Here is a 27,564-nt window from a genome sequence, read left to right as displayed (position 1 = left end):
CGCGTGCCCCGAAAACAACGCGTTCGCCACCGCCGCTGACTTGCCGCCGCTCCGATTGTATACTTACATTGCAGCCGCCTGCCTATAATTTTTCTAAAATATATACGCGCGCGTCTTTGTTGCGGGCACGCGGACCGCGACGATTGCACCCCTCCGACTTAACCCCCCGGACTCCGGAGACTTGAAAAGAGTGCGGTTTTTTTTGCGCTCGAGTCTATTTTCACCGGTGCGGACGATGACAGTAATAGTATAATAATATTATTGTTATTGCAACAAACGTGTCCGCCAACCATTATATATAGTGTGCATAAAAGACATTGTTATATAATTATTATTATTATGGTCGTACAGCGTATGCCTGCCGTTCAAGTTGGGGTTTTGGATATTATAGACTGAAGCCCGCGATTGATTGAGAACGTGACAAATTTTGCAAAAATCAATGACGAAAACCAAAATACTATAGGTAGCAGAGGCGTAACTGGGTAAAAAAAACTAAGAGGGCAAAATAATTTATTTGCCAAAATTATAACCTAGTATTGCTTGTTTCTGCACAAGTTTTAAAACTCATGGCATGGTAACGAATCGTACTTACCCAAACCGTTGTATAATATTAATCATGCGTACGAGTAATATGTGTTATTAAGATATTTTCATAACCCAGATAATGCTACATATTTTGTACAGATTGCACAGATTTTTATACTTTAAATTAAAAAAAAAAAATATGAAAGAAATACAAACGTCTTATTGTATTATTTCGTTGTCAGCATAATCGTGAAAGAAGAAACGTGTCTAATATCTTCACTCCTAGCCCACAAAAATACAGATAACTCCCCTCCCTACCACCCTCCAATTATTTCATTGATAGACAGTATATATCATACATACAATATAAATACTTCCCCAGCATGTATACTTTTCAGAAAGACTGATATTTATTTTAAGAATTATTCTGCTCAATCTTTAGTTTACCGTTATCTATCTAATCCACAATATGATAGGTATTATAATAAAATACACGGTACAATGGACCATGATACACACTTAAGAGATTTTTTACGTGTCAACAAATGTTCTTTTAAATCTATGACCTGGTCGTACAGGTAATTCACAGTATTTGTATTATTATAGCCATCGTGTCATGTAGGGTATTGCAAAACTATTTATAATATAATGTTATATATACCTACGACAATAGTCAATCTCTTCATTTTTTATTCACCAAACCACAAGAGAAATCATAGGAATTAGGTACCTAGTACCTACACATCTTTTCTTAGTTTATTGTCATTTCCGCTTTATTTCAGACCACCCATTATTATATTTTGAGATACACAAAAGGTGAATGAATCTGCAATACGGTTTTCTTAAACGGAAATAGCGAATAACCGTATATGTTATTCGGAAAAAACTCGTATTTATAACAAGTACATATACTGTTATAAAATACAACTCATATTATTGTGGTTGTACAATTTGTTCATACATAATGCCAAACTTCTCAATACCTATGACTTTCTAATAGACTATAAAAAATGCTTTTTGAACATTTTATAATATTTGGCCTTTAGTGTTAATTAAAATTTAGATCAGAATTTTAATTGATTTGCGCATTCAGGCACTATTGGGGGGAGGTTAGAGTTTAGGACACAGAACTCTTGTAAAATCTAGGTACCATTCTTATAATATTGCATTATACTTATATTTATAATAAAATTATTTTATAGTTATAGTTTTTGTTCGATGTATTATAATAAAATGTAAATTGCAATCATTAATAACGATCAAACTATTCTATGTCAGAGTATAATATGCTGATACTTATCAATTCAATACATTTCAATTTAAAGTATATAGTTAATTCTTCCTAAAAATAGTATTTTCAATGGTATTATATTTTTTCTACTAAAGAATAATCGTTGTGTCAAAAGTAAAGATTGTGTCCTTCCATTTTTTTTTAAGTAACATAAAACAATAAAAGTTGTGTCTAAAAGATATAAAAATAAATTAAATTCAAATCGATAAATTTGTCAATTTGTCCATAACAATATAGTGTTACATATTATATAATATATATTTATTTTATATTAGAATAAATGTTATTTTATCATATTTATAATAAATATAAATAAAAAATAAAAATAATTTAACATTAGGAAAAAATTTAACTAAACATTTTGCATAAATTCAAATCAAGAAATTTGTCAATTACAATTTTATATTTATATATAAGTTACACGAAAAATGAGAATAATTAATATATAACAAGTACATCGTCAAATTATTTTTAAATTAACAAATACAAAGTATAACTAATAAGTATAATTACTTGTCATTCTGGACATTTTTAATGTTTTTTAATAAAAAATACGGCTAACCTAATATTAATAAATGTTGTTTCGTCAAATTAGTATAAATTAAAAGTAAAAAAATATTACACATTATGTAAAAATCTAAATAAATAGTATTTTCATGAAATCAAATTTTCTATTTTTATACATATTTAATTTTTAACTAATAAAAATTGTTCACTTGTCGTCCTAGATCATTTTCCAGTTGTTTCTAATTTTAATGTTCCTAATCCTTTTATTTACATATTATAATTTATAGCATACGAATTGTAGTGAAATGCTTCACAACAGTTAGTTGTGCGTATCTTTGAATTAGACAATTTTATCGATTCTTGAAGAGAAAATTAGTCATAATTTTCCACTAAATAAGTTGCAAAATTTAGGAATTTGGAATTATTTAAAACATCATAAGACATCAAATCAAATACAAACGCATTTTATACTTCGTCTGGATCGAGAAATTGTAAATTAAAAATGTGCTAATTTCTTATAATACTTATGGTTTACAAATAGGTAAGCCGAATTCTATTTAAATCGACTAAATATTTTCTTTATGTTCGAAAACTACAAAATATTATTTATGTATTTTATTTGGCGAATTTCGTGGAAAATTCGAATGTGGTATTGAAATTTCTACGCAATAGAAATTATATTATACAGCTTCAGTTTACTTATCGTTATCTAAATATTAAAGTTGTTACTACAAAATATGATTTATGTTTTTATTTGGCGAATATCATGGAAAAATTCAAATGTGCTATTGAAATTTTTACGCATTAGAAATTATTTTATACAGCTCAGTTTACTTACCGTTAGCTAAATATTATAGTTGTTGGTCAATAATCAAGATTGAGATAGATATAGCTTCAATGAAAATCATTGCATCTCTACGTAGTACGCACGCCTTTTTACACATAATAATAATACTTAACAGATAGAATCGATTTTTATTAAGTAAAAGCTTATAAACTATATAATATGTAGGTATTTATATAATATTGTAACATTTGTAATTGAAAAATTGTTTCGATTTTAATTTAATAAAAAACCGTTTTATTTTAATTGACAAAACAACGTGTAGCATTCTCTTGTAAAAAAAATATAATATATTAATTTCAATAAATACTGTTTTTATAAATTAAAGTCGAGAAATTTTGTTGTAACACAATCTATATACGAAAGTAACTTTTTATTGCTGTATTATGCATTTATGTTAATGATGAATTTTCTTTTTTTTATTATTGTGTTTGATAAAATCTATTACCTATATATATATATATTATGTATTTTCAATGAATTGTGTTTAGGAATTAATAGTATTATTTAACAAACTGTACTAAAACTAATTTTATATTTTATTATAATATTTTTGTTACTTTACTATGCGCATCACTGAAGATAAGTACATTTTATTATATATTTTTATTTCATACGTATATTATAATATGTACATATATTTATTAAATGTTCCCACTTTTTTATACTTGACGATTTTACTGTAGTTAAGATGTTTAAAAAAAAAAAAATAAACCACTGTTTTATTTTCCAATAAAATTGGTCAAGCATGGGTAATATAATACATATGTACATAATATTATACTTGTTGCCTTTAAGTACCTATATTTTAGTGAGCACAATAGTTTATCAAACCAGTTCGTAGTAAAAAAAAAATATATAAATTCACTGCTACTTATGTATTATATTATCCATATAGTTTAAATAATAAACATACAATAGATAATACAATAAACAATTTTATGAACTAAACCATCAAAATGCCTTTAAAAAATCGTTATGAGCTTGTGACAAACAAGATGTATGCAATTAAATCACATCCATATAGTTATTTTCAAATAAGACCCCTAAGAAAATATAACGACCAAAGTAGTATTTTTCTTAAGATAATTATTGATGTTTCATATTTATTTTTAACTTGCTATATTACGTATGGCAATAATAATATCATTATCATTGTATTTATTTGAATAATATGAATTGCACTGGGAGTTTTTATATATATATAACATTCATAGAAAAACGAATTTTTCTATTTATGATAATATTAAATTAATTAATAAAATAATTCAATTTTTCGTTTACGCATTATAGTTAGCCAGATAGCCAAGTGTTTACTGATATTAAAAAATGTTTGTTGTTTCTAAATTAAAATAACAGTCAATTCAAAAGAAAAATGCATTTACATTTATTATATTATTCACGCCATGAACGAATCCTTTTCAATGTAAAGAACGTTTAATTTATTATTAAATCGTTGAAGTAGGTTTAACTCACAATACGAGTATATATGGCTATATATTACACAACAGTAGACAATATATTTTCACGCGAAATACATCTCGATTCCGATTAACGTCTACGGCAAAGCGGGTGGCAATTCGTATCCCGTTCGCAATCCTTTCGACCCTCCCGCGAGGTCTTAATGACCGAAAAACTCGACGTAATATTTCTATTGCATACTACGGCATAGGTACATATATATAATAGCTACCAACGGTCGGGCGGTCTTTATAATATGCAATTTGTCAAGGGGTTTAAGAAATATTGATACTGGACGGAAAAAAAATACAGCAATAAATAATAACATCTCACTCTTAAATTGTTTTTCCAACCCCTTGCGAAAACGATTCATAATCGATTCTCGACCGTGCACAACAATTAATATTTCTAATTTTTTTTTTCTTTGTAACCAGTAAGACCGGTACGAGCAGAAAAGCATCGATGAACAGATTTAAATAAAATAATGATAAAAGTCGAGAAATCTACCTATACGATGCTGGAGGCGCCAAAATATGACTTTTATATTATATTATTACCCGCGACACCCAACACACAATATTATTGTTATTATTATTGTTATTATTGTTATAACAATTCAAACACCCTAGACGCAGCTATTGTGTTATTATTTTCCGTGTTTTTCTGGAGGACCAAACTCGATTTGTGTGGCTGCTACAGCTACCTGTTGCAGCCCGTTTCCCATTGTAGTCCGATAATGCAACGACGACGTCATTTTTTCAGGTCTGCTCTGTGGGAACGCATTGACCCTTGTACAAGACAAACGCTAAAATATGGATGGGTATATCCGTACAGACGGCTTTTGTGTTATTTGCTTCTCTTGTTTCTGTGATTGAATGTTTGACCTTTATAGGACTGTATAGATATACCAGTTCTACATCCCTACACTTTTCCTGCACAACAATTTAAATTAACATTTTCAGATTTTAGTAACAAAATTTTAATAAAAAATTATATACGCTTTTACATCAAAATTAATTTTTAAATTTCATTCAACTGAGATAATGCTTAAAATATATTTAAACATAATTTTTCTAGGGAAAACTTAAGTTAAAATTTGTAAAAACCTATAGATATACGTATTTAAATTTAAAATAACGATTTTAGTTATTTTGATGTTATTCAAAAATATTATACAAGGGACTTGAAATTTTAACATCGTATGTATATTTTTAGATTTTATACACATACCTTATAACATTTTCTAATGTAGTTTTTTCGGCAAAAATTAATTCTTAATAGAAAAAATTACTTTAATAACAATATTTTAAAATATACTTATAATCACTAGACAAATCGTCTTCGCTCAGTGTCGTATTTTATATGCGATAATCTGTATTATATTATCTGTGATAATAATTCTGTATTTACTGTTCTATTAAATAAGTATTTAATATTTTTTTTTCAATTTATTTTTTTAGTAGATATTATTATTTATTATATTTAATACTTTAAAAACACGTCCATTATTAAATTCATATTTCAGACCTTTGTATAATATTTTCTATACTAAAATATGAAATTGTTATTTTAAAATTAAATTGACAAGTAAATAATTAAAATATATATTTAACGGGCTTAAAAAGATATTTAAGATTACTTTGTGTATTGTTATACAATAATAGACAAAGTAGTTGTTAATTAATCGGACAGTTGAAATTCTGAATGTAGATCATGAATAACAATAATATAAACTTAACTGATATAATTAATCAAAATATTGGCTACCATACCACATAATTATATATATATTAATATTTGTCTTATAAATATAATAATTATTTAATACTTACCATTGTAAAACAAAATTATATACTGGCGCCAAAAGCTAAACAAAAATCAATATCCCTAATGTATTCGCTGTCTGTTTTAATATGCTTTCTCGGACAACACCGCGTGGTTAGCGTTCCATTTATTAAATACTATTTAATAAATAGTTATTATACCTAGTCAATGGTTCGATATTTTGGTTACTGAGCCCCAGCTGCCATGCAACAAGGTTTGCCTAGAAGGAATATTTTAGGCTCACATATAATAGCGGCCTATACCGTCCACGTTAGGAGCACCTATATTTTACAAGATTAAATCGTTTTTCGTTGCGTCATATGCTGACATATCGACATGTGTTTTGTGTGGCAAAGACACAAGTATTTAGTTTAAAAATGCAAGGCATGAAGTAATGTGAGTATTACATTACGAATTTGTCAAAGTAATATTAAGTTTACCAGCTCTATCAGTTTTATTAAACGCATTGCAAATTAAAATTTTTGTTAAGTACTTCTATTTTGTTTCACCAGACGCATATTGTATGTTTTTGCTGTACCTACTTATTTATAATATTATTGTTATATTATATATTATTAAATAAAAAGTAAAAATTAACCAATTCGACACATTCAACTAAAAGACATTAAAGCAATTTTGACGTATATCATCACAATAAATGTCAGTCAACGTATTTAACGCGGGAAGACTTTAACAAAGGCAAAGTTTCAAAGAACATTTATACAAAAAAAAAGTTACAATTTCAACTGCCTATAAATAGCTCAAAAAAGTAATATTAACTTAAGTAAAACATTAAAACATTGTATTAAGTTACATTTATATGGTATACATGTATAGAAAATGACAATATAAACATTTGGTACAAATTGTATGTTTCTATAATAATTATTTTTTGAATTATAACAAAGTAAAAAAATCAACTTTGTCGGAAACTAGTTTATCGTAAAAAATCATGATTTGACTTACTTTTTTTTTGTTTGTTCGTTTTTTCTGAATTTTAAGAAAACGCTGAGACATTTTTATTTTGAACTAACAATTTAATACCATCTGGATCCAATTCGCTATCAAAAATCACCCCGAAAGTCGAAAATCAAAGTATTTTTACTGCCACAAAAGGCGATGACGGGCAGAAAAAAAATACTCATCATTATAAAATTAATAAATTTATTGGTTCGCTTAGAATCTAAAAAAAAAATGGGTAAGAGTATAAAATTAATACATGCTATTATTAAATCGCTCATATTATGATCGTGGTCACAGCAATAATTAAACAGACTCAATAAAATCGGCGTCAATGAGACGTGTGATACCTACCTATACATACTCATAATCATATATAAATAATAGCGTACTGATGATATTAATTTCCCGATCGACCGTGGTGATTATTGCAGTCCGTTCACTCGTATCGGTGTTGATTTGGCGTTTATCACGTGCTAACAGATTGATTAACACGCGCGGCCTGATCGGCATTTGTTTAAGCCGCCGTCGAGAAAGTTATAATTATTTTTTTTTTTCTTACCATCGTCTTTTGTACGTGCCAACAGACAATCAACACTATATAGGCTTCGAGACACTCGCGTTTGTCGGCGAGTTTGGACGGGTGGTCCGTAACCGCGGTCGAAACGCTGACCAACACTTCGGTTGCCGCGCAGTCGCATCATTAGCGGTTTCGCACAAAAGGATACGGAAGCGCCGGGTCCACGCGGGTGCTGTACAGCACAAAAAGACCGCCGAAAATCAATCTTCCACCGTCGCCAGCCAATGACTTCACGGCTCAAATTATCCCTCGGTCAAATATTGAAACAAACACGGCTGCGTTTTATATACAGACCGCACATATTATATATTTATACATCTAAGTAGGGTACCTATATGAATGATGTTGACTTTAATTTTTAAACACAACACGTGTGGTCACTGTACATCGCCTATGTGTTACAGGTACACCCACCGCATAACATTTATATATTATATACTTACATGCCGTGCATTGGAACGTTCTCGATCAGACTCGATTTATATATTAATGACAAATAGGTTCTGTATGTATGTCTGGTTGCAGTAATATAAAAACATCATTACGCCTTATGTTTGATTATTTTTTTTTTTTTGATCGAATTTTGAACGGTCAATATTATTTACAAAAAATATACGATAGGTACATATGTACACAATAGGTACGCACACTTCGTAATATCCAACAGATATATATATATATATTATATACCTTCAAGGCGTATAGGACTGAGTACATAGTTATAATAATTTATAAATTAAATAAAATAGTAATAATAATTAAAAAAAAACAATTATATTTTTTCAATTTGTCCAACTTAACTAATTTAATCAATTTATTTTATAAGCCACAAACGAAAACATAAAAAAAAATCACGCTTTAGTATACTATAATATATAGCATACTTCTGATAAAATATAATTTATTTTATTTTTACTATGACACAAAATACTTAATAGATATATCCATTAAAATAAAATTATTGTTATTGACGTGCTATATATATTATGTATTATAGACATAATATCATACTTACAATTTATATACATTTAGTATATTTTTATCAGTAGTTATATTGTTCATCGTCTAGCTCTTTGATTCAAATTTAATTTAAATGTATTGTTTATGAGTGTAATTTCATATTTTTCATTATATTGTATATGTACCTGGTTGTAAATAATGTAGTAAGACAATATAGGAGATAAAAAAAACACATTTTTATAATTCCTATTAAGTATATTTTCATAATGATAATACATAATAATATAAATATTAATTAATTAACCAACATAATAATAATATTATGTACCTAACATTGACTGTAAAAAACAAAACTAAAAACACGCTTTGGCCATAAATAAACGTAAAAATAATGTAATTGGGTAATTTAATATTTTTATGATTTTCACCAATCTAAAAAGGAAAATTTGTCAACAATGATTTTACATTAGGACATTTAGTTTTACTTACTGTATTAGTACAATACAAATGTTGATTTTTGTCCTTATAACATAATATTTGTTTACATATACATACGTACGCCTAAGTTACATAAATTATATTATTTATATAAGGTATATTTAATAGTTAAATTATGTTTGATTTATTTTATTAATTTTAAAAGTTTTATGATATTATTTTATATAATATATATAATATATATATATTATGACTAATAATGTACCGATTTCACTTAAACATATGTTTAAATTTGTTTTCACTAAACTATGACATATACGATTAAAAATTGGACGGACGGCTGAAAAAGTTGCGCGTTAAACTGTTACAAATCGGTATCTACAGGCATAATATGATTGTACCTGTACACCCGTGCAATCCGTACAACACGCACAGACGCAATTTTATTGTTTTTATTCATAATTATTATGTGATTATTTCGTTGCAGCCCGTCCAATTCACAACAACAAAAACAAATAATAAATTAAACAAAAACATTGAGCAGTGTTTTGTTGGTAAATAAATAAAAATTTACCGTGTGCTAAATATTAGCTTACTGGACTGAAACACGTTCGTTTTTCAGATGAACGAAACGTATATAATATTATATAGATGAAACAAATAATATAATAATATATTTTGGTCTGAATAAGGCGTAAGCATCGAGTGGCAAGAAGAGAAAGCTAAACAAAATTAATGAATTTTGGTCCTGTATAATAATATTATGTTTTTCAACGATTTTTTTTTTAATTGATTGATTGAAAAGATTTGTTTTTGTTTTTTATAATAAATATTAATTGGATTGTTTTAACTTGATTGGTTTAACAACCTAACCGCGTACATGTTAATATTATTTCGTAAACGGAAACATATATTACTACAAAAAAGTATATTAGTACAATATTATATATTAATTATATTAATAATAATATATATTTGTAATAACGACTAGAGACTATTTAGTTGTTTATACGTCACAATCGACTAGATATAAATATAAATAGACTAAATTAATATTATTACTTTTTCATAAGTAATAATATGCACCAAAATAATGTTACACAGCACGTTTTAGAGCTTAAACAATGTTATTACACTAGACCTCTATGGGACTACGCGTAGTATTATTTTATTATGTAAACATTAACGAGGTATACTCAAATATTGTGTAACAATAGAAAAAAAATATTTGCCATAAAAAAACACAATTTTTTTTACTAACAATGTTACAAGCAAAACGTTCAACGTATGAGTATAATTAATATGATAGTTAAAAACTTAACGAAAATTCATAACAAAAGTTCGATACACTTACGCTAACGTATAATTATATTTATTATGTTATATAATATATACACATTGTCGGTTGTAGATTGCCGATACAAATATTATATAGTATGTATAAATTTATTATTATTATTATTTATGTTAAATATCGTAACATTTTTATTAAAATTGGAAGAAATTCATTACAATAATACTGTTTTCACTTCGGCATTTCGATAATAATTTATCCTAATGTACCTAACCTACATAAAATATACCTATTTCCTATAAGGGTGTATTATAATATGTGTGTGTATGTAATGGCCGGAAGTGAAAGACTTTCGTCTATATTTGTTAACTTTTGAGGCGTAAAACTGTTTAGTGGATGGAGGTCATCGAGTTGAGCAGTTCAATTCAATACACGCGCGACCCACAGTTATTTGAATTTTCCACCCCTTGAGCTTGATTTGGCGAAAGAATAGTTAGAGATTTTACAAGTGCGTTTTATTTAGATTAATATACAACAATATTGTGCAGAAAACCATAACAAAAACAATTTACTAATATTTTGTAACGTTTTCTAAATATGTTAGAAAACGAAACGAATATGCCGTGTAGTGTCTTACGAATAGATTACCTACACACACAACATAATTATAATCATGTCACACTGTCAATGAAATCTCAATTGGATAGTAACAAAAATGTACAAAAAAAAAACTATACTATACATAATAATATATGACTATGAAACAGATGTCGTAATATATTATCGAGACCGTTCGGGATTTGTAATATTATATATTTATATAATAGGTATAAATAAGCGCTGTTATTGTATATTATAATATAATAACAAGAGGTCCAAAGCGGTTATATGATGTTTTATCTAAAAACAAAACCTAAAATTATAAATAGATAACAAAATATGTATTTGTCTAAACTCCAGCCTTTTGAAATTTCGAAAAATCGTTAATATAATATTATTATTAAGTACATATTATAATAATAAATATAGGTATTTTATAATATTATATGTTAAACTTATATCGAACTGTGAGGTAAAAAAAAAAAAATAAATAATAATAAAAATCGCCACGACTAGTCTTTCAGCAACGAACATTTTGAAAAACGCAATCGTTCCCGTTTTGCCTCCCCCCAAAAGTCGCAGAGAACGCAAAAATCGGGAATGCTTCTATTATATTATTATTACTATGTTTGGCTTAATATGATTGAGCAATTGATTCCATTTTTGACCCTCACTCCCCAATGTATAGTATAGCACACACTGAAAACTAGCCGTGCGCGCGTCGACGACGTTATTGTTATATAATGGTATTAATCATATATATGTATTAGTATATTATTGTATTTATATATAGAAAGAAAACCAACAGACATCGCCGACGGCCGAATACGGGACGTGAACGATTTTTTTTTTTTTTTGTATTTCACGATGAGCTCAGCTGTCCTCGACGATCGCCGAGTGCACTAGATGGAGCTATATAATAGAACGCTCCCTAAAACGACACGCTGATCGATATTCAGTAGAACACACACTCTCGTAAGTATACGGTACGGCGCGGGGTTAGTGTCGACTATACTATATAATATATATATATACACATATCATCATCATCATCATCAATGTATTATATGTTATATATAGCAAGAAAAGAAGCAAAAACTTCGCAAGTTTCACACACACACACACCCATACTCACGCACGCACACACACACTCAATTCATTTTGATATTACGTACAAGCATATATGTATATTGTATATAATATATAACAAATCGCTGATTCAATCTATTATTAATGTTATTTTATTGTAAATAAAAATATACTGAATATTGATATTCAAATTAAATAAGAGATTTTGAAGGAGAAGGGGATAAAGTTTAGGTCTAACTTCGGACTCTTATGTGGTTTTTCTAATATTATCGAACACCTAAAAAGTTGTTTCAAACGTCTAAATTTTTCTTTTTTTTTATATTTAAGAATCCTAGCTCCTACTCTATCCCCGTCCTCCCGATATTTGGGACTTTGCTAGAGATTTACAGCGATCGGTCGAGCGCTGCAAACGATGATTGATCGAATTATATAAGGAAAAAACAAATCAAAAGATGATATCGAAAGACTTCGACAACAGCAACGTAATAATTCTCACAATACATAACAATACATATAATTATTATACGATAATATTTCGAGTGGGTGCGATGAGAAGTGATAAGTGGTTAGGAAGACTGTGGAAAATTTTAACGAAAATTACTTTGCTAGTCGTAGAGCAGAGGGTGAAGTGTATATATAGTATAGTTGTTACCATAACGGTCGTCTCTCGCGGGGGGTGTGAAAGTCTTCAGACCTGTCATCTGTGATTATCGGTGATTTGTGTTTAAGTCAAAACGAAAAATAAAATTACAAAACAAAAACGAACGAACGAACGAAACAATATATATATATATATATGCGAAATCCGCCGTTTCCGGGGGAAATCGATTTCAATACGCGGCGAGCGCATAATAATATATTATAATAATATTATATAGGTACGTAATGATAGTGATCACGAACACGATAAACGAAACGACAAAAAATCCGTACAATACATATAATATTATATTATACAAAATTATTTAAATTATTATTTAATTATTATTATTGTTTTCATTTTCTAAACACCGTTCGACGAGCATAGGATTATTATTATTATTATTATATTGACACGACTAATATTATTATTTTAGCGCACCGCGCGAAAACCGTAATAATAATAATAATATCATTATTGTAATTAATCATAATAATATCATATTATAATATATTATAGTACAGGGGGTACCTATATAATACTGCGGCGGTGACTGTTGAGCGATGAGGGGCGGTCGCGGTGGGCGCGCGCGATCGACCACCGCAACCGCTGCGCAGAAGTCGGCGGCGACGGGGAGCTGCGTGGCCGGGACGAAACGGGCTCTACTAAAGTACTACTGATGCTGCTGCTGCTGCTGCTGCTGCTCGGTCATCGAGGTCTCGGCGACGGCGGCGGCGGTGTTGTTGTTGTTGTTGTTGTGGTTGTTGTTGTTGATAAAAGCCGCGGCGGCGACGGTGGCGGCGGCGACGACGTGGACGATGCTCCAGCGGACGTCACACGCTGTCCACGCTGGCGAACCGCTCGCCCAGCTCGTCGCACACGTGTTGGCCGGACGACGGCGTTGGGCTGAGCGACCGGAGCGACGGCGGCCGGGGCTCGTGGTGGTGTTGATGGTGGTGTTGGTGGTGCCGCCGGTGCCGGTTGTATCCGCCGCCCGCGACTCCCACGCCGCCTCCGACGCCCCGCCGGAACCGATCGCGGCGCCCGGAACCCGACCGCCGCCGGCAGCACAGGCACCCGGCCAGCATCAGCGCCAGCACCGTGCACATGGTCAGCACCGCCGACAGCACCACGTTGTCCATGGCTTCCGGTTCCATCGCACCTGCCAAACAGCACACGCGTGCGCACACGGCGATGTAGTAGAGGTAGTTAAGCGGTCCTATCCTATGTGTAGGTATATATTTATGCGGTAGGCCGCCATATACTGAGAGGGTCGTTTGCCGTTGGTGGCCGAGAACTGCAGTGACATAAACTGTGGTAGGATAGGGAGGTGGGTGTTATGTAGTAAATACGTCTTATATTGACTTTCGACGCAGCACGTCGCACTACCCAAAGCCGGATATTAACGAGTTAAAAAGTTAAGTTGAGAAATCGAGTTATTTTTGGCGAATGCCGATAGAAACTATTTTTTAATCCTCTTCGCCTTTTAGAAAACCTGACTACACCATTGATGATGGCGATTATAGGTTTATTATATTTATTATAGGTTATTCCTTTGTGCCTTTGGAGAAAGAGTATTATACTCCTCTACAAATGTAAATTAAAAGTAAGGTTTTTACAATGTCACTAGGTACCTAAAAATAAAAAATCATAAGTTGCTAATTATATACGTCGCATTTTTTTCATTTAGTGATTACGCACAATAGTCAATCTAAAGTTTTACATTTTAAGTTCTGATGAGAAGAGGGGTTACATTACCTAATATTGTAGGTGCCATGATATTCATTCGTGGTAAAAAATCTCAACCTAGTTGATGATTCGTTTCGTTATTTAAATTGAACAAAATAAAATGCTCACATGAAAAATTGAAAACAATACTATACATAGCACGTTTTATACAAGTGTACTTTTGCACGAATAGTAGCGATATTGTAAAGATTTTATGGGGGGGATATATACTTATAAAGAAAACCACGAAGAGGGTTTAAAATATGTATGACTGAAATAAAAACTAGTGATACGGCCTCTATACCGCAGTTCTCCCTCACTACGATGACCACACTGGAATTATATCGATTTCATATTTTCATATACGCCACGAAATTGCAGAAAATCCCATGTCTCTCGAGTAGTAAAGTCCAATTTTTATGATTTTTCATATATTTCAAATAAAAACGAATTGCACATTTTTATTTCAGTCAGTCAATTTCTTCCAAATATCATTTTAAAGTAACTAGGTGTGTCCGCGAATAAAAGGGAGGCTAAACGATAGGTCAATAAAATTGTTATATATAGGTATATATATTGCAAAATATCATTTCGTTACCGGTATAATGTACGATTGATTTATCACGGTATTTTAGTGTACGAAATAAACTATTTTTTTATTTCTAGATACCTGACGCATAAAAAACGTATTTCTGTATGGAATTTTTTCACTACGAATGGTATAATGAAATCTAATAATTAGTCTGACGTGACGTTATGCAAACATATTGTGATGCGTACAAGAAGAACCGGCGCTCGGCGCAACGTTCTTTTCCTCCGGTACTCGCGATCCTTACAACATAATATTATTATTATATTATATACTCACTCGCACACCCCCTCTGATATCGATTAAACCCGCCGCCCCGTAACGTAAAGAGTATATAGTATAATATAGTACGTGTGTGTAGTACATATATATATATATATATAATATATTATACGCTTATATACAGCGTTATTTTAGAAATAAAATATTCCCCGTCGATCGATATAGTTTTGGCCGTTTTATTTCCATCACGTATATATTATATGCGCTGTCGTACAGATACGCGCGGGGGCGGCGCGTCAATATTGTTTTACGATCACGCGCCGAACAACACACACGGCCGATTTCACCGGTACCTACGCGGAATATTGCTAGGCCAATATATATATATATATATACACATCCACACGGGCAATTTGTATTCGGTTCATTACTACGATTATTATACGACGAGACTTCGACGTGAGCGTATTTATTTATAGTTATATATATATATATACATGTAAGTACATTATATACGGCAGCGAGTCGAGACGCTCGCGCGGAGGGCCTGTCGTAAAACCGCGCTCAAATGATTTATGATTTTTAGATAGTTCCGCGCCGCCACCGCAATAATATACCAAGCACTAGTTTACCGCCACCGACACAAAAATTTATATACCTACATGTGTGCGTACACGTATACTCGTGTTATATTATTATTATTATATTGCAGTTTTTGGCGAACGCGAAACCAACGAATAAATGAGTTATCGAGTGAACGCGAAAATAAATAATCGTACGTCTTCGAGGCAGCAAATCTCTATTTTCTCGAAAACATGAATGCGAACTTTCGGCTTTATACATTATTATATATATATATTATAACTACTGTATACCTACCTATGTGTGTGCCGTGTGGGTGTGTGGGTGTGTGTGTGTGTGTTGTGTAAAGTGTAAAATACGTGTCGGCGACCGGCATCACACTTCGCATAAATTTGTCAAATCGTCCGTCTGCGATTAATATTTACGCATTTTGAAATGAAACCGTTTAATAACAAAATTATACCAAGACAGGCAGGCGTTCGGAACTCGTCTTTATCGTTTTTTTATAGTGTTCGTATTTGAAAACTAACGAGCAGTAATTTTAATTTATTCATTTATTGCATATTAATATGTTGTTTACATTATTAATTAAGTAGTAATAATTGTTCTGTTATTTATAGAATAAAAAAATCTATACACCTATCACTAAAACTATATTATTAACATGTGAGTAATATTTTAATCGTGTTTAACATTATTTACATCAATAACATAATATTACAAAATATTATATCTAATAAATGCATAATATACTATTAAAATAAAAATCCAAATTTTAGATATATGTCGCATAACTGATATTATGTAATATAATAATAAACTAATGTAATAATATAATATCGTAAATTATTATTCATTTAACAGTCAATATAAAGAGAATAATATCATTATCAAACAGATAGACCACTGAAAATATATCCCCTGAAACGTACGAAGAAAATATCGTTAAATGTACATTAGGTTGCCTAACGATCTTGTCGATTTTCCCCGTAAATGGATAAATCTAAACGACTATCAACAATATTACAATATAATGTTATATTCATATGATCATTTTATCCGATTTGAGTAAATGCGACATCATTTAGCGGTCCTATTTTTCACATTTTCAGTATGCATCAAGGTTTGGGCGTCAATGACATTATATACCATTACAAAGGATCTAGTAAATAATACTCACAGTTGATTTCGTCCGACACGTCGTTGGACCCGCAATTCATCACGTTGTTGCACCTCAACTGATTGGATATGCAGTAACTCGAGTTTTCGCATTGAAACCCCGGGCATGAGTCAGAATTGACTAATACTTCAGTCCAAGTCGCAGCAAAACCAGTGCCGTTACCCGATTTGTCGGCCACAACAAAACTGTATCAACATGCATAATGATATTACCTACATATTTCTATCCATCAGACACGACACAAAATGTTATTGTGTTTGTTCATATATTATATATTATATGTTCTAATCGATAAGTAGGTGGTACGCGTAAGTAGTCCTCGTCATTTTGTAGTTTTGGATTCTCTGAGAGAACGATGGTGGGTTTTTAAAATTAGTATTATGTCCGTTTTTTTCGGGTGAAAAAGGGCTCATCCCCTTTCAGTTGCAAAATTAATGGTAAAATGTACTTTGTTATATAAATGGTATCTACTGAAAAAGTCATTTATTTGATTTTCTCACGTTTTTGTATAGTGCGTGAGGTGAAAAACGTTCCAATTTACTACAAACACGTTTTTCCTCGAATCGATAATGCTTTTTCTGTTATAATTTGACGATTATAAAAACTAGATTCTCGAAACTTTCACCGATTAATTATAAAACCGATATACCAATAGAATTTATATTTTTTACTTAGTATTCTACAAAATATTAAATTTCTAATGGAATTTAGCTTTGAATCGGTTTTTATCGATTATACTCGTATATCAATAGTTGAAAAAAAATAATAATATGTTTTTATTTTTATTTTACCTTATCCTGAACTGATTGGATTCGGATAGAAATTGCCACGATTCACTGGGCTTTTCACCGCACAACTCTAATGGTGGTTCATCTACGGATGGCCAAAGTCTAACAACGGCCGTCGCACACCCTCTAGCTGTAAAAATATTAAATTATTAGACACATATTAATTTAGTAGTATAAATATAGTGAGTATAATACTATATGTACTATTTACATATAATAGTATATGAAATATGTATCATCTAGTAACACAATCGAAATTATAGTTAAGTTTTTACTGTTCATATTATAATACGCGTTCTAGAAAAATTCTTTATACTTACTTGCCGGTTCTCCTTCCACCGAGAACGAGACAAAGTTGAGCAGTATTTTATAATTGGGCCTGACGTTTATAAACCAATTGCACGTTCTGCTGGGCATTCCTTTTTCCGGTGCAGTATATTTGAGCGGGAAATTCGGACTCTGCACCTTTCCAGAATCTGCATTACTGATATTACTACCGCAGTCTTGAAACGAAAATGAAAAAAAATCGATTATTAGTATCACGAATAACAATATGACTTTGATGTGTAGATATATTAATAATTAATGAACCACACAACTTACCACCAAATATCGGCTTGGCTTCGTCGAAAAAATATCTGGCCTTAAAGCCACTAGAGACACCTTCTGAGTTTGTGTGCAGTAGCACCTTTAGACCAATCGCGCCCCGGTTAGATTCCAACGGTCCGGGGGCTGTCATACCGCAATATCTCCCGACGATTTTCTCAGTGCCATCTTTGTAAATATTATATATTTCTAGCCAGTCTTCCTTGCAAACAAACACCCTAAATAAAAATATTACATTAATAAAAAATAAAAATGCAAGTATATTTAAATATTAACCCTAATAAGTAATTAATATTATACAATAGTATACAACGCAGGTATGGTAAAAATAAATGCTAAATTAAGTAAAATAATAGTGTTAATTCCGTACCCAAATTGAACTAATGAAATATTGGTTACTTCAACTTTGATTTTGAACTGATCGAATATCACGGTGACCTGTTCGTTGGGCGTAGCCAAGAATAGAAACGTACAGTTTAGACCGTTGGGATAGTTGGCCGGATGTCTGGGCGAGTTAAAATCTCCTCGTTTCTTAGACTCACTACGGTATGTAAAATGACACGTACCGTTCGGTGCAGCCGTTCCAGGTATAAGATATTCTAATGAATAGCAGAGAATAAAAGAATATATTTAAAAAATATATTTATTACCTTGTGCTTACCAGTTTCAAACGTATATTTGGCTTTAAATCCTCGACCATGTAATTCGCCACTGCTGAAAACCATTGCTAGTCTAGCGCCTTCACTCGTCACTACCTTTTCATCGGCCTCGTCACCACACATTTCGTAGTCAAACTTGTCATACAGGTCCATGGCTTCTTGACCTCTTAAGTATAGCTTTAGGTAACCGTCCGTGCATCTTAATTTAAACAAAACCAATTAAAAACCGTTCGACCTGTTTATAATACTGTAGTAAACACTTACTCCTGTTCATTAACATGTGCTTTGGGTATGTTGAATTTTTGGAACTCCAACTTAACCCTTTCTAAATCCTGTGCACCTTCGAGACCATAAACAAAATACCGACATACGATTTTCGGAATATACGGAAACGGGTAGTTAGGACTGTATATAAATCCCGACGAGGTTCGTTTACTTAATACTTTTTGATCGCATTCGGTGCCTCGAACGTGTTCTCCGTCGTTTATCCCGATAAAATCTAGATAAGCCCAAAAATTAAACCAGTTTAGTATTATGATAATTTAAGCTTTTATTATATATGAACTGATAAGTATGTAACTAATGTGAGGCAGACTTACCGAGCTTGACGAAACTTTCGCTAAATTCAAACATGCCTTTGAAACCACGGTTTTGCGTATTCGCTGCCCTATGAAGTGTGTCGAAAGTTACGTATAAATAATTTTTAGTTGAGTACACCACTAAATTTCGTTGTTGACCGCAATACTGGCCGATCAAAGGACTGGTAGCATTTGATCCGTCATAAATGCTTACGATGTCAAAAGGACAGCTGTAGAGGAACAAAATACACAGTATCGTAAATTCCATAAATTTATGTCACAAAGGATTATATAAAGGTATATATAGTATATACCTACATATATTATATATACCTATATATATATTATATATTATTATATACATTTGACAACAAAAAATTTTAAAAATGCTTACTGTGGACCTCCGTAAAATAGGTCAAAGTCTCGGAATTCTAACCGCACCCTCTGATTTGGTTGTCCTTGAAATAAGTATGTACATTTCATTCCTTTGGGATATATACCCGGGTACGTCGGCGTGAGAATAGTGCCTATTTTTTTCACATTTGAGTTCACGACGAACGAACACGGACTGATCGGTGACGGCGTTCCCAGTTGGAATGCGGCTAAAAACACATATTCAACGATTAAGACTTAAATTTGAACTAAGCTCTAATCTAAAGTGGATGAAATTATTCGATAAATGAATGCTACCGGTTTTCAAAATATTAATGTTGACCGTTTTTGCATTCCACTACAACCCTTTTCCGTCAAAAACGAAAAAAATACGATTACCAATTTCAATGTACCTATAAAGTAATGTCACTAACATGGAATATTGCTTTACAGCTTATAAATAATCAAAAATACTTACAATGTATACCAACAGCAATAATCGTTGATAAGAGACATAATAAATTACATCACGTCATCACAGCCATCAATATAATATTTGGGAACGGGAATCGTATTTTTTTCGTTTTGGGCGAAAAAGGCTATACGTAAATTAAATAATGGAACCGATTTTTTGACGATAAATGGCTATGCTATGATAAATACTTACAGTCGTTGCTGAACATATAATAGCCTTCGAATAAGGATGAATCGGTCGTGTTCTTGTCCGTGTAGAAGCTAAATGCTACAGTTCTGTACAACGACGTCCGGTCCCTCGGTGGTATAAGACCGCAGTATCTACCTCCAAACGGTGAATTTATCAAATCCTCCGTATCGACTTGTTGAACCTCCGAATATACGTCCACGTACTCGTGCACGCATCTATGGACGATAATCCAAACTTATAAGTATATAATATAATATATCGTATAACACTATAATATATTTCCCGTATGCCGACACAAAAAAAATTGATTAGTATGACGTGCACTTTCTGATCAATAATATAAATTATAAGGCTTCAACTAGTAATTTTAAGGACTCGTATACATATATATAATATATACATCGTCATATGTAATGCGTCACATATGCGTAGCAACAATTCATAATAATGTATATAGGTGATATAGAAATTATGTTCTTCATTTTTAAACAAATATATATGTATATATGTATATGTATATATGTTAAAATATTACGTACTGTGTGATGTACTGATGTGTGTTAAATGTTATTTAGAGCATCATTTGTTAATTGTGCGTAATGTATGTTATATTCAATAGCAAAGTTGCGTTATCATATAGATGTTAGTAGAAAAACAGAAGTTCTAGACAAAATTAAAGCCCCATAAGACCATAAGTGCATTAGACATTATCGTATAAAAGGAATAAGTCATAATGATTAATAATGACGGGGAGTGAGTGCCGTCTAATATTATTTTAAATTTGCCCCACTTAAAAAAAAATTACACCACTGGTGTTCTTATTTGAAACGCAAAACAAGCATCTTACTCTGGAGGTGTGCTTCGGAGCTTGAATGCGGTAAACGATACGAAGACCTTCTGGTGCGAAGCAGCCACGAACGTGTAAACGCACACTTTGGACTCGCCGTAGACGTTGATGAACTCCGGAGCTTGGAACGTGCCATTCTGCGGACCGTCGTTGCTCACAAACGTCTTATCACATCCTAAATAGGAATCGAGTAACCGTTAAAACCGCCGAATAAACGAAACTATTAAAGACTATTATCAGTGCAGGATCTAAGTCTCGGGAGGCCAGGGTACAACTACTATAGTATTAGAGGCCTATTTTAAATATGCATATTATTATGATGTATTAATATTATATTATATTTTTCTGTGTTTGACTAAAAAGAAGATGGACTTAAAAAATAAAACATTTCAATTAATTACCTCCCGGCCCATGTGTTCCTTTAAATCGAGTTACAAAAAGAACAGGTACAAAAACTTAGTCCATAACCATAATATCTCGAATATAATACGGGTGAAAGTAATTTCTTATTAAGATTAACAATATTGATTTCCTTGTAAAGTTATAAAACCTAACTACAGTTTAATCTAATGTATTACGTATGACATCAACTTAAGGTTTTACCTTAACTTTGGAGTTCCGAGAAATAGCACCCTCTGACTCCTACTAAATCTAAAACTAACTGTTGTACGCCCGAAATACGCGTGCAAATATAATTAAGCCGCTAACGGTGCTTACCGGACGAAGACAGCGTTCTCTGAGCACTGGCGCATACCGATAACAGCAAAAACAACAACGACGACAAGGACACCATAAATCTGCTACCGGCATGCCAATAGTCTTCGGCCATGTTATGTCCTTGTAAAATAAATGAATCCCGTTACCGCGGTTAGTGAAATAATAATAATCAAAAAAAAAAAAAATAAATAGACTCGTCCATCAATAAAATCACTTACCATAGCGGCAAGGCAGTATGGTTTCAATTGCAATGTCAAATCGTCATCTGGAAAGTTACATCTAACGAGCTAACCTAAACAGTAAACACATAACAAAATACGTACTAAATGGCGTTAGAAAAATACTAAATGTAAAATTATATAATAATATAATTATAGTGTACAATACTGACTATACACTCATACTAAATCAGCGCGCTGTACGTATCTCGGTAGAAAGTAGAAACACTCATACTAACTCAAACGATCGAGACGGTATATAATATATATATATAGATTATATTAAACCGAAGCCGAAGCTATATATTATACATTCGATAAATGTCAAATATTTTCGACATTGCAGTGCTGCATACGAGATCAGTGGTGGATCGACCGTGTTACTCGGGTGAGGTATTTTAGATTATGAAAAACCGCGAAAGGGCATGTAATATATTATTATAATATGATAATATGTGATTGTAGACTATGCCGTACAACTCATAACAATCGTTATAATATGATATTATGATACAATGACAAAATGTCATACACAAATATAATATCGTCGAGAGGGATGAACCGAACGCACACCCTATAGATATATTGACGGCGGACAAACCATACACGCGCGTGTGGACGGATAATATTGCAGGAAGGGTATAGTCGTATCACGTCGACACGCCACTGATCAGTGCATATAAATATATAATAGGCACGTCTCGTCACAGATTTAACTGTCGACGACGACGATGCGATGCAAACAAATTATGACGTCGTATACACGATATAATACAATTATAATGTACTTACGCGTGTCCCGGTGATCGGTAAGTCTAGCGCGGCACGCGCCCCGTTCCAAGTGGTGTGCGTGCACCGCGGTTTACGTGCAGGTGAGCGGCTACGGTCCTGTATGCGCGTATGCGACAACGCCACTGCAAAGGCACGCGCCCCGTCGGCTGTGTCGTATAATATATGTGCAGCAGGATAGGGTACGACGGCGGCGGTCGTTGAGCAATTTATCGGTTATCGGGCGGACGACGACGACGGCGGCGAGAGGCGCGGTGGCGGAGGAGCGTGCGGGGAATCGAGACGAAAACGGGCGAAAAAAACGCCGAAAAACCCGAAACAACGCGAAAAAATAACTAGGTCAATTCCGGCGGCGGTGCGTCTTCGGTCGTACGTCGTACCGTCTCGATCCGTTTGTCAGTCGGTGCGAACGAAAAACCGCGTCGCGCGTACAAACAGCAATAATACTACGTGTATAATAATAATAATAATAATAATAGTACGCCTACGCTATAATAGCGCAAAAGCACTGCAGCGCGCGCGACGAATGTTGTTGTTGCGTTGCGCGTCGTACGCGGGTCTGACGCGAGGTAAGCGGTGGCAGCGGCGGCGGCGGTCTCGATCCGCGGGCGAGTAGGGGGCAACGATCGGGGGCGCGCGCGCGCAAGGATAACCGGCACAGCTCGCAGAGCGGACGCGCGCTCGGCGGATCCTGCGGCGGCGGCGGCGTACACGCGCGCAGGACTCGGAGAGGGGACGCGCCGGCGACCGGGCGTGCGCGGCCCTGGCGGATCGAATTCGGCGGCGGCGGCGGTGGCCCACGCCCGAATCGGTCAACAATATCGCCGCGGCACGCCGGGTGGCGGCGGCGGAAAGCTCGCGAGCGCACTCGGCTTAGCGCCGCGTCGTCGTCGACAACTTTTCTATAATAACGATATAATATACGCGTTTGTTTTATTGGGGTGGCAGCTATGATACGGACACTATGTGTACCGATAATATTATACCTATATGTACGCGCGATGAGATAATAATTATATCGCTTGACCGCAGTTTCTATACCTATAGAACGTTATAATATACGTGTTATACGACAATTTTATTGTCGTCGTACGAAAAGGTTTTTCGACTTTTGAAAAACTATTAAAACGCCGTTTAAAAGACGACTGATACCACGAGATAACCAGCGGTGACGGCTCGCGAACTTTTAATTACGCGTACGATTTATTATTTTTTTGTACAATATATAAGACGAGTGTTTGAGAAGCGATTTTTTTTCCGTCGTCGTCTCACGCGCCGCCACACCCTCTCTCGTCTATATACGGGCCTGCGGCTGTCACAAAAGACGTACATCGTGTACTTAGGACACGCTGTATATTATTGTTATATATATAATACGATTTCGATTTGAATCGCAGGACGAGTACTGTCCGTTGATATTGTATATAGTACACGCGTTAAGGATAAGGCAATCGATCCGTGTATAATCGACGATTAAAATCGATTTTAAATGCCCGTCAATGAAAAAAGTAAACGTTGAAAAATAATATCGAAATAGATTTTTTATAACATTTATGTTCAATATTGAAATCGACAATTTTCATTTCGACTTAGGTCGCTATGAAGTCCTGCCTGTAATATTCAATAATATATTATTTAAATGTCTTGAAACTATGTTGTACAATATATTGTATTATAATGAATCACTCAATCACGTTGTTATTTAACTGGTGTCATTCGATGATGTACTACGATGTGGTAAATATTCCGATAAAATATATACTATCCTAGTGTACATCATGTTGAATACCGCAAGTAGTCAAATTCTGACAGTTGGGTTAAGTACGTGTGCCTAATAATACAATAAACTAATAAAAGAAATCGCTCGGCATACTCCTTTTATCGTGAAAAATATTCTATACCGTATTGGAGTGGGTGTTCTGTAATCTTATTCTAGTTACACTTCTAGTACTCTTTTTAGTCATTTGAAAGATAGTTTTGAAACATTCTTAATCATTTTTTTTATTATTATTCTTTTTAGAACAACAACATAAGCATATTATTTGACATTTTTCAAAGTTCACAAATTCTTATCATCGAAACGAATGTTATCGTGTAGTGTGTCGTACGATTTGTAATATTATGTATACTATAATATAGTTATTGACGATAAATAATTGTTTCGTTATAATATTGTAGAGAAATTGAATTTCGGTATTTTTAAACATTATAAAGAAACAATAACAGTAGGTGTGCAATATCGGTATCTAGGGAGCATTGAGTAAAACAATTTGTCCCGCGTGAGACCAGAAAACGTTTTATCTGTATTTTATGTATGTATGGTTGGCACGAAAGTAGCACAAGTATTGTAAGTATAGGTTAAGAGGTGTTATCAAGTATGAGATACAATAAATTTACATAATATTTGTGGACATATTATCTACGCATAAAGCCAGGTACACAGCTATGTTGTCTGTCATGCCATATCCAAAAGTTTAACTTGATCCTCGGGAAATTTCATAGATAATGGTTAGTGAATGATGCAATGATTACAATGATCAATTATACTCATTATAGTATAATTACTATAATGAATACTATACGACACGCTACATGTCTGTATACCCAAAAGGTTAAATTATTAAGTATTAATGATAAATAAATCATCATTTTATAATATAAAACCGACCCCATACTATTCTAAAATGACTATCATAGCGGTCCAGCTAAAAAATAAACAGTGGTCATTCACGTGTTACGACTTGTACATGTAGCCAATAGAGTTTGTATGGAAAAACGGATTTACATCAGAAACTTTGATTCAAAACATAGTTATTTGATATAAGTCGATCACAACCTAATCCAAACAGCCAGACAACACGATATCTAACGAGTGTAGGTAAACTATTGTTCTCTTTTTTATTATAAATATTATAATAAATAGTATTATATATTAATACTAACCTTGTTTCATGTGAATTCAATGTATTCATAATAATAATAATACTATTTGGAAATAAGTACAAAACATTACTGATAAATACATATAACATATTATACATATATTAGAGTACTTACATATATCTATTTAGTATAATTAAATTATTAGTTGATTTATTATCCATACAATCGAAAATTACACATTAAAATATACGTTAAATAATACACTAGTAAGTTATTTTTCGGATCAATAACTAAAAATAAAAATTATCAAAAAAAAAAAAAATCACTGGCAGTCTTAAATTTCAGTTTTTTTTTAAACATTTTTTTATACCTACTACAAATCGGCCCATACTCTATAACTGAAATAAAAATGAATAATTTTATCATTTATATTTTTATTTTTATTTTATTAATGTACAGTAAGTCAGAATAATATAATATAATGAATTAATGAACATGAACACGAATACCATATAGTTACAAAGTTATTAACATAATTCAACTATACACTAACAATCATAGTCCCGGTTATCCCTATTATCCTTAAGAAATATATAATTTCATAAAGTATACTAATATACTATAAAATATTCAAAACTCCTTTTTAAGTTTTAAGATGAAAAATAACTGTTGTTATTTACCGTTCGATATAAATAAATATGCTAAGAACTTGTCAAATATAATTTATTTAAATACTAAGTTATTCTTAAATAAGATTTGTTCTTATTATAAAAATAAAAATACTTTACATTTAAATTATATTGAAATTATAAAATAAATAAACTAAACATTTTCTAATGTTTATTTTTTCGGGAATGCATTATATTGTTAACACTTTTTACAAATAAAACTAAACCTAACAAACTTCCTCAATTTTATTATTATGATAAATTTTTAAAAGATAAAAATGCATTTATACTAACAAACAAAATGACGCTATACATATTATTATTGTTTATTTCTTCGGAAAGATATTATTGATATTGTTGTTGAATTATTATTACACCCGATGATACTAGCCTATTATCAGTTATAAAAGATAACAGAAGAAAATATGCTCTATACAATCATTCACAATTATAATATTTTC

General features: G+C 32.2%; 1 protein-coding gene across 2 annotated transcripts; it reads right to left on the bottom strand.

The window, feature by feature from the left end:
• Window positions 1-9,186: 9,186 nt before the first annotated feature.
• On the bottom strand, window positions 9,187-24,127 carry LOC114123764 (tolloid-like protein 1). Of its 2 annotated transcripts, none has more exons than XM_050201844.1 (15): window positions 23,556-24,127; window positions 22,764-22,837; window positions 22,546-22,665; window positions 21,829-22,003; window positions 20,985-21,196; window positions 20,340-20,547; window positions 19,967-20,175; window positions 19,632-19,866; window positions 19,370-19,566; window positions 19,079-19,307; window positions 18,706-18,926; window positions 18,423-18,605; window positions 18,106-18,232; window positions 17,315-17,499; window positions 9,187-14,175 (listed from the first exon to the last, which is right to left on the bottom strand). In XM_050201844.1, exons 3-15 carry the CDS (start codon window positions 22,655-22,657, stop codon window positions 13,847-13,849), a joined length of 2,622 nt encoding a protein of 873 aa, XP_050057801.1. In that variant the 5' UTR covers window positions 22,658-22,665; window positions 22,764-22,837; window positions 23,556-24,127; the 3' UTR covers window positions 9,187-13,846. The 2 variants fall into 2 exon arrangements, with proteins under 2 accessions (XP_050057801.1, XP_050057802.1); XM_050201845.1 differs by having other exon boundaries at window positions 22,764-22,832.
• Window positions 24,128-27,564: the final 3,437 nt, after the last annotated feature.

This window comes from Aphis gossypii, chromosome 1 (genome assembly GCF_020184175.1).
Source record: "Aphis gossypii isolate Hap1 chromosome 1, ASM2018417v2, whole genome shotgun sequence".
NCBI lineage: Eukaryota > Metazoa > Arthropoda > Insecta > Hemiptera > Aphididae > Aphis > Aphis gossypii.
Note: the sequence above shows the minus strand (reverse complement) of the source record. Positions and strands in the feature narration are given on the sequence as shown.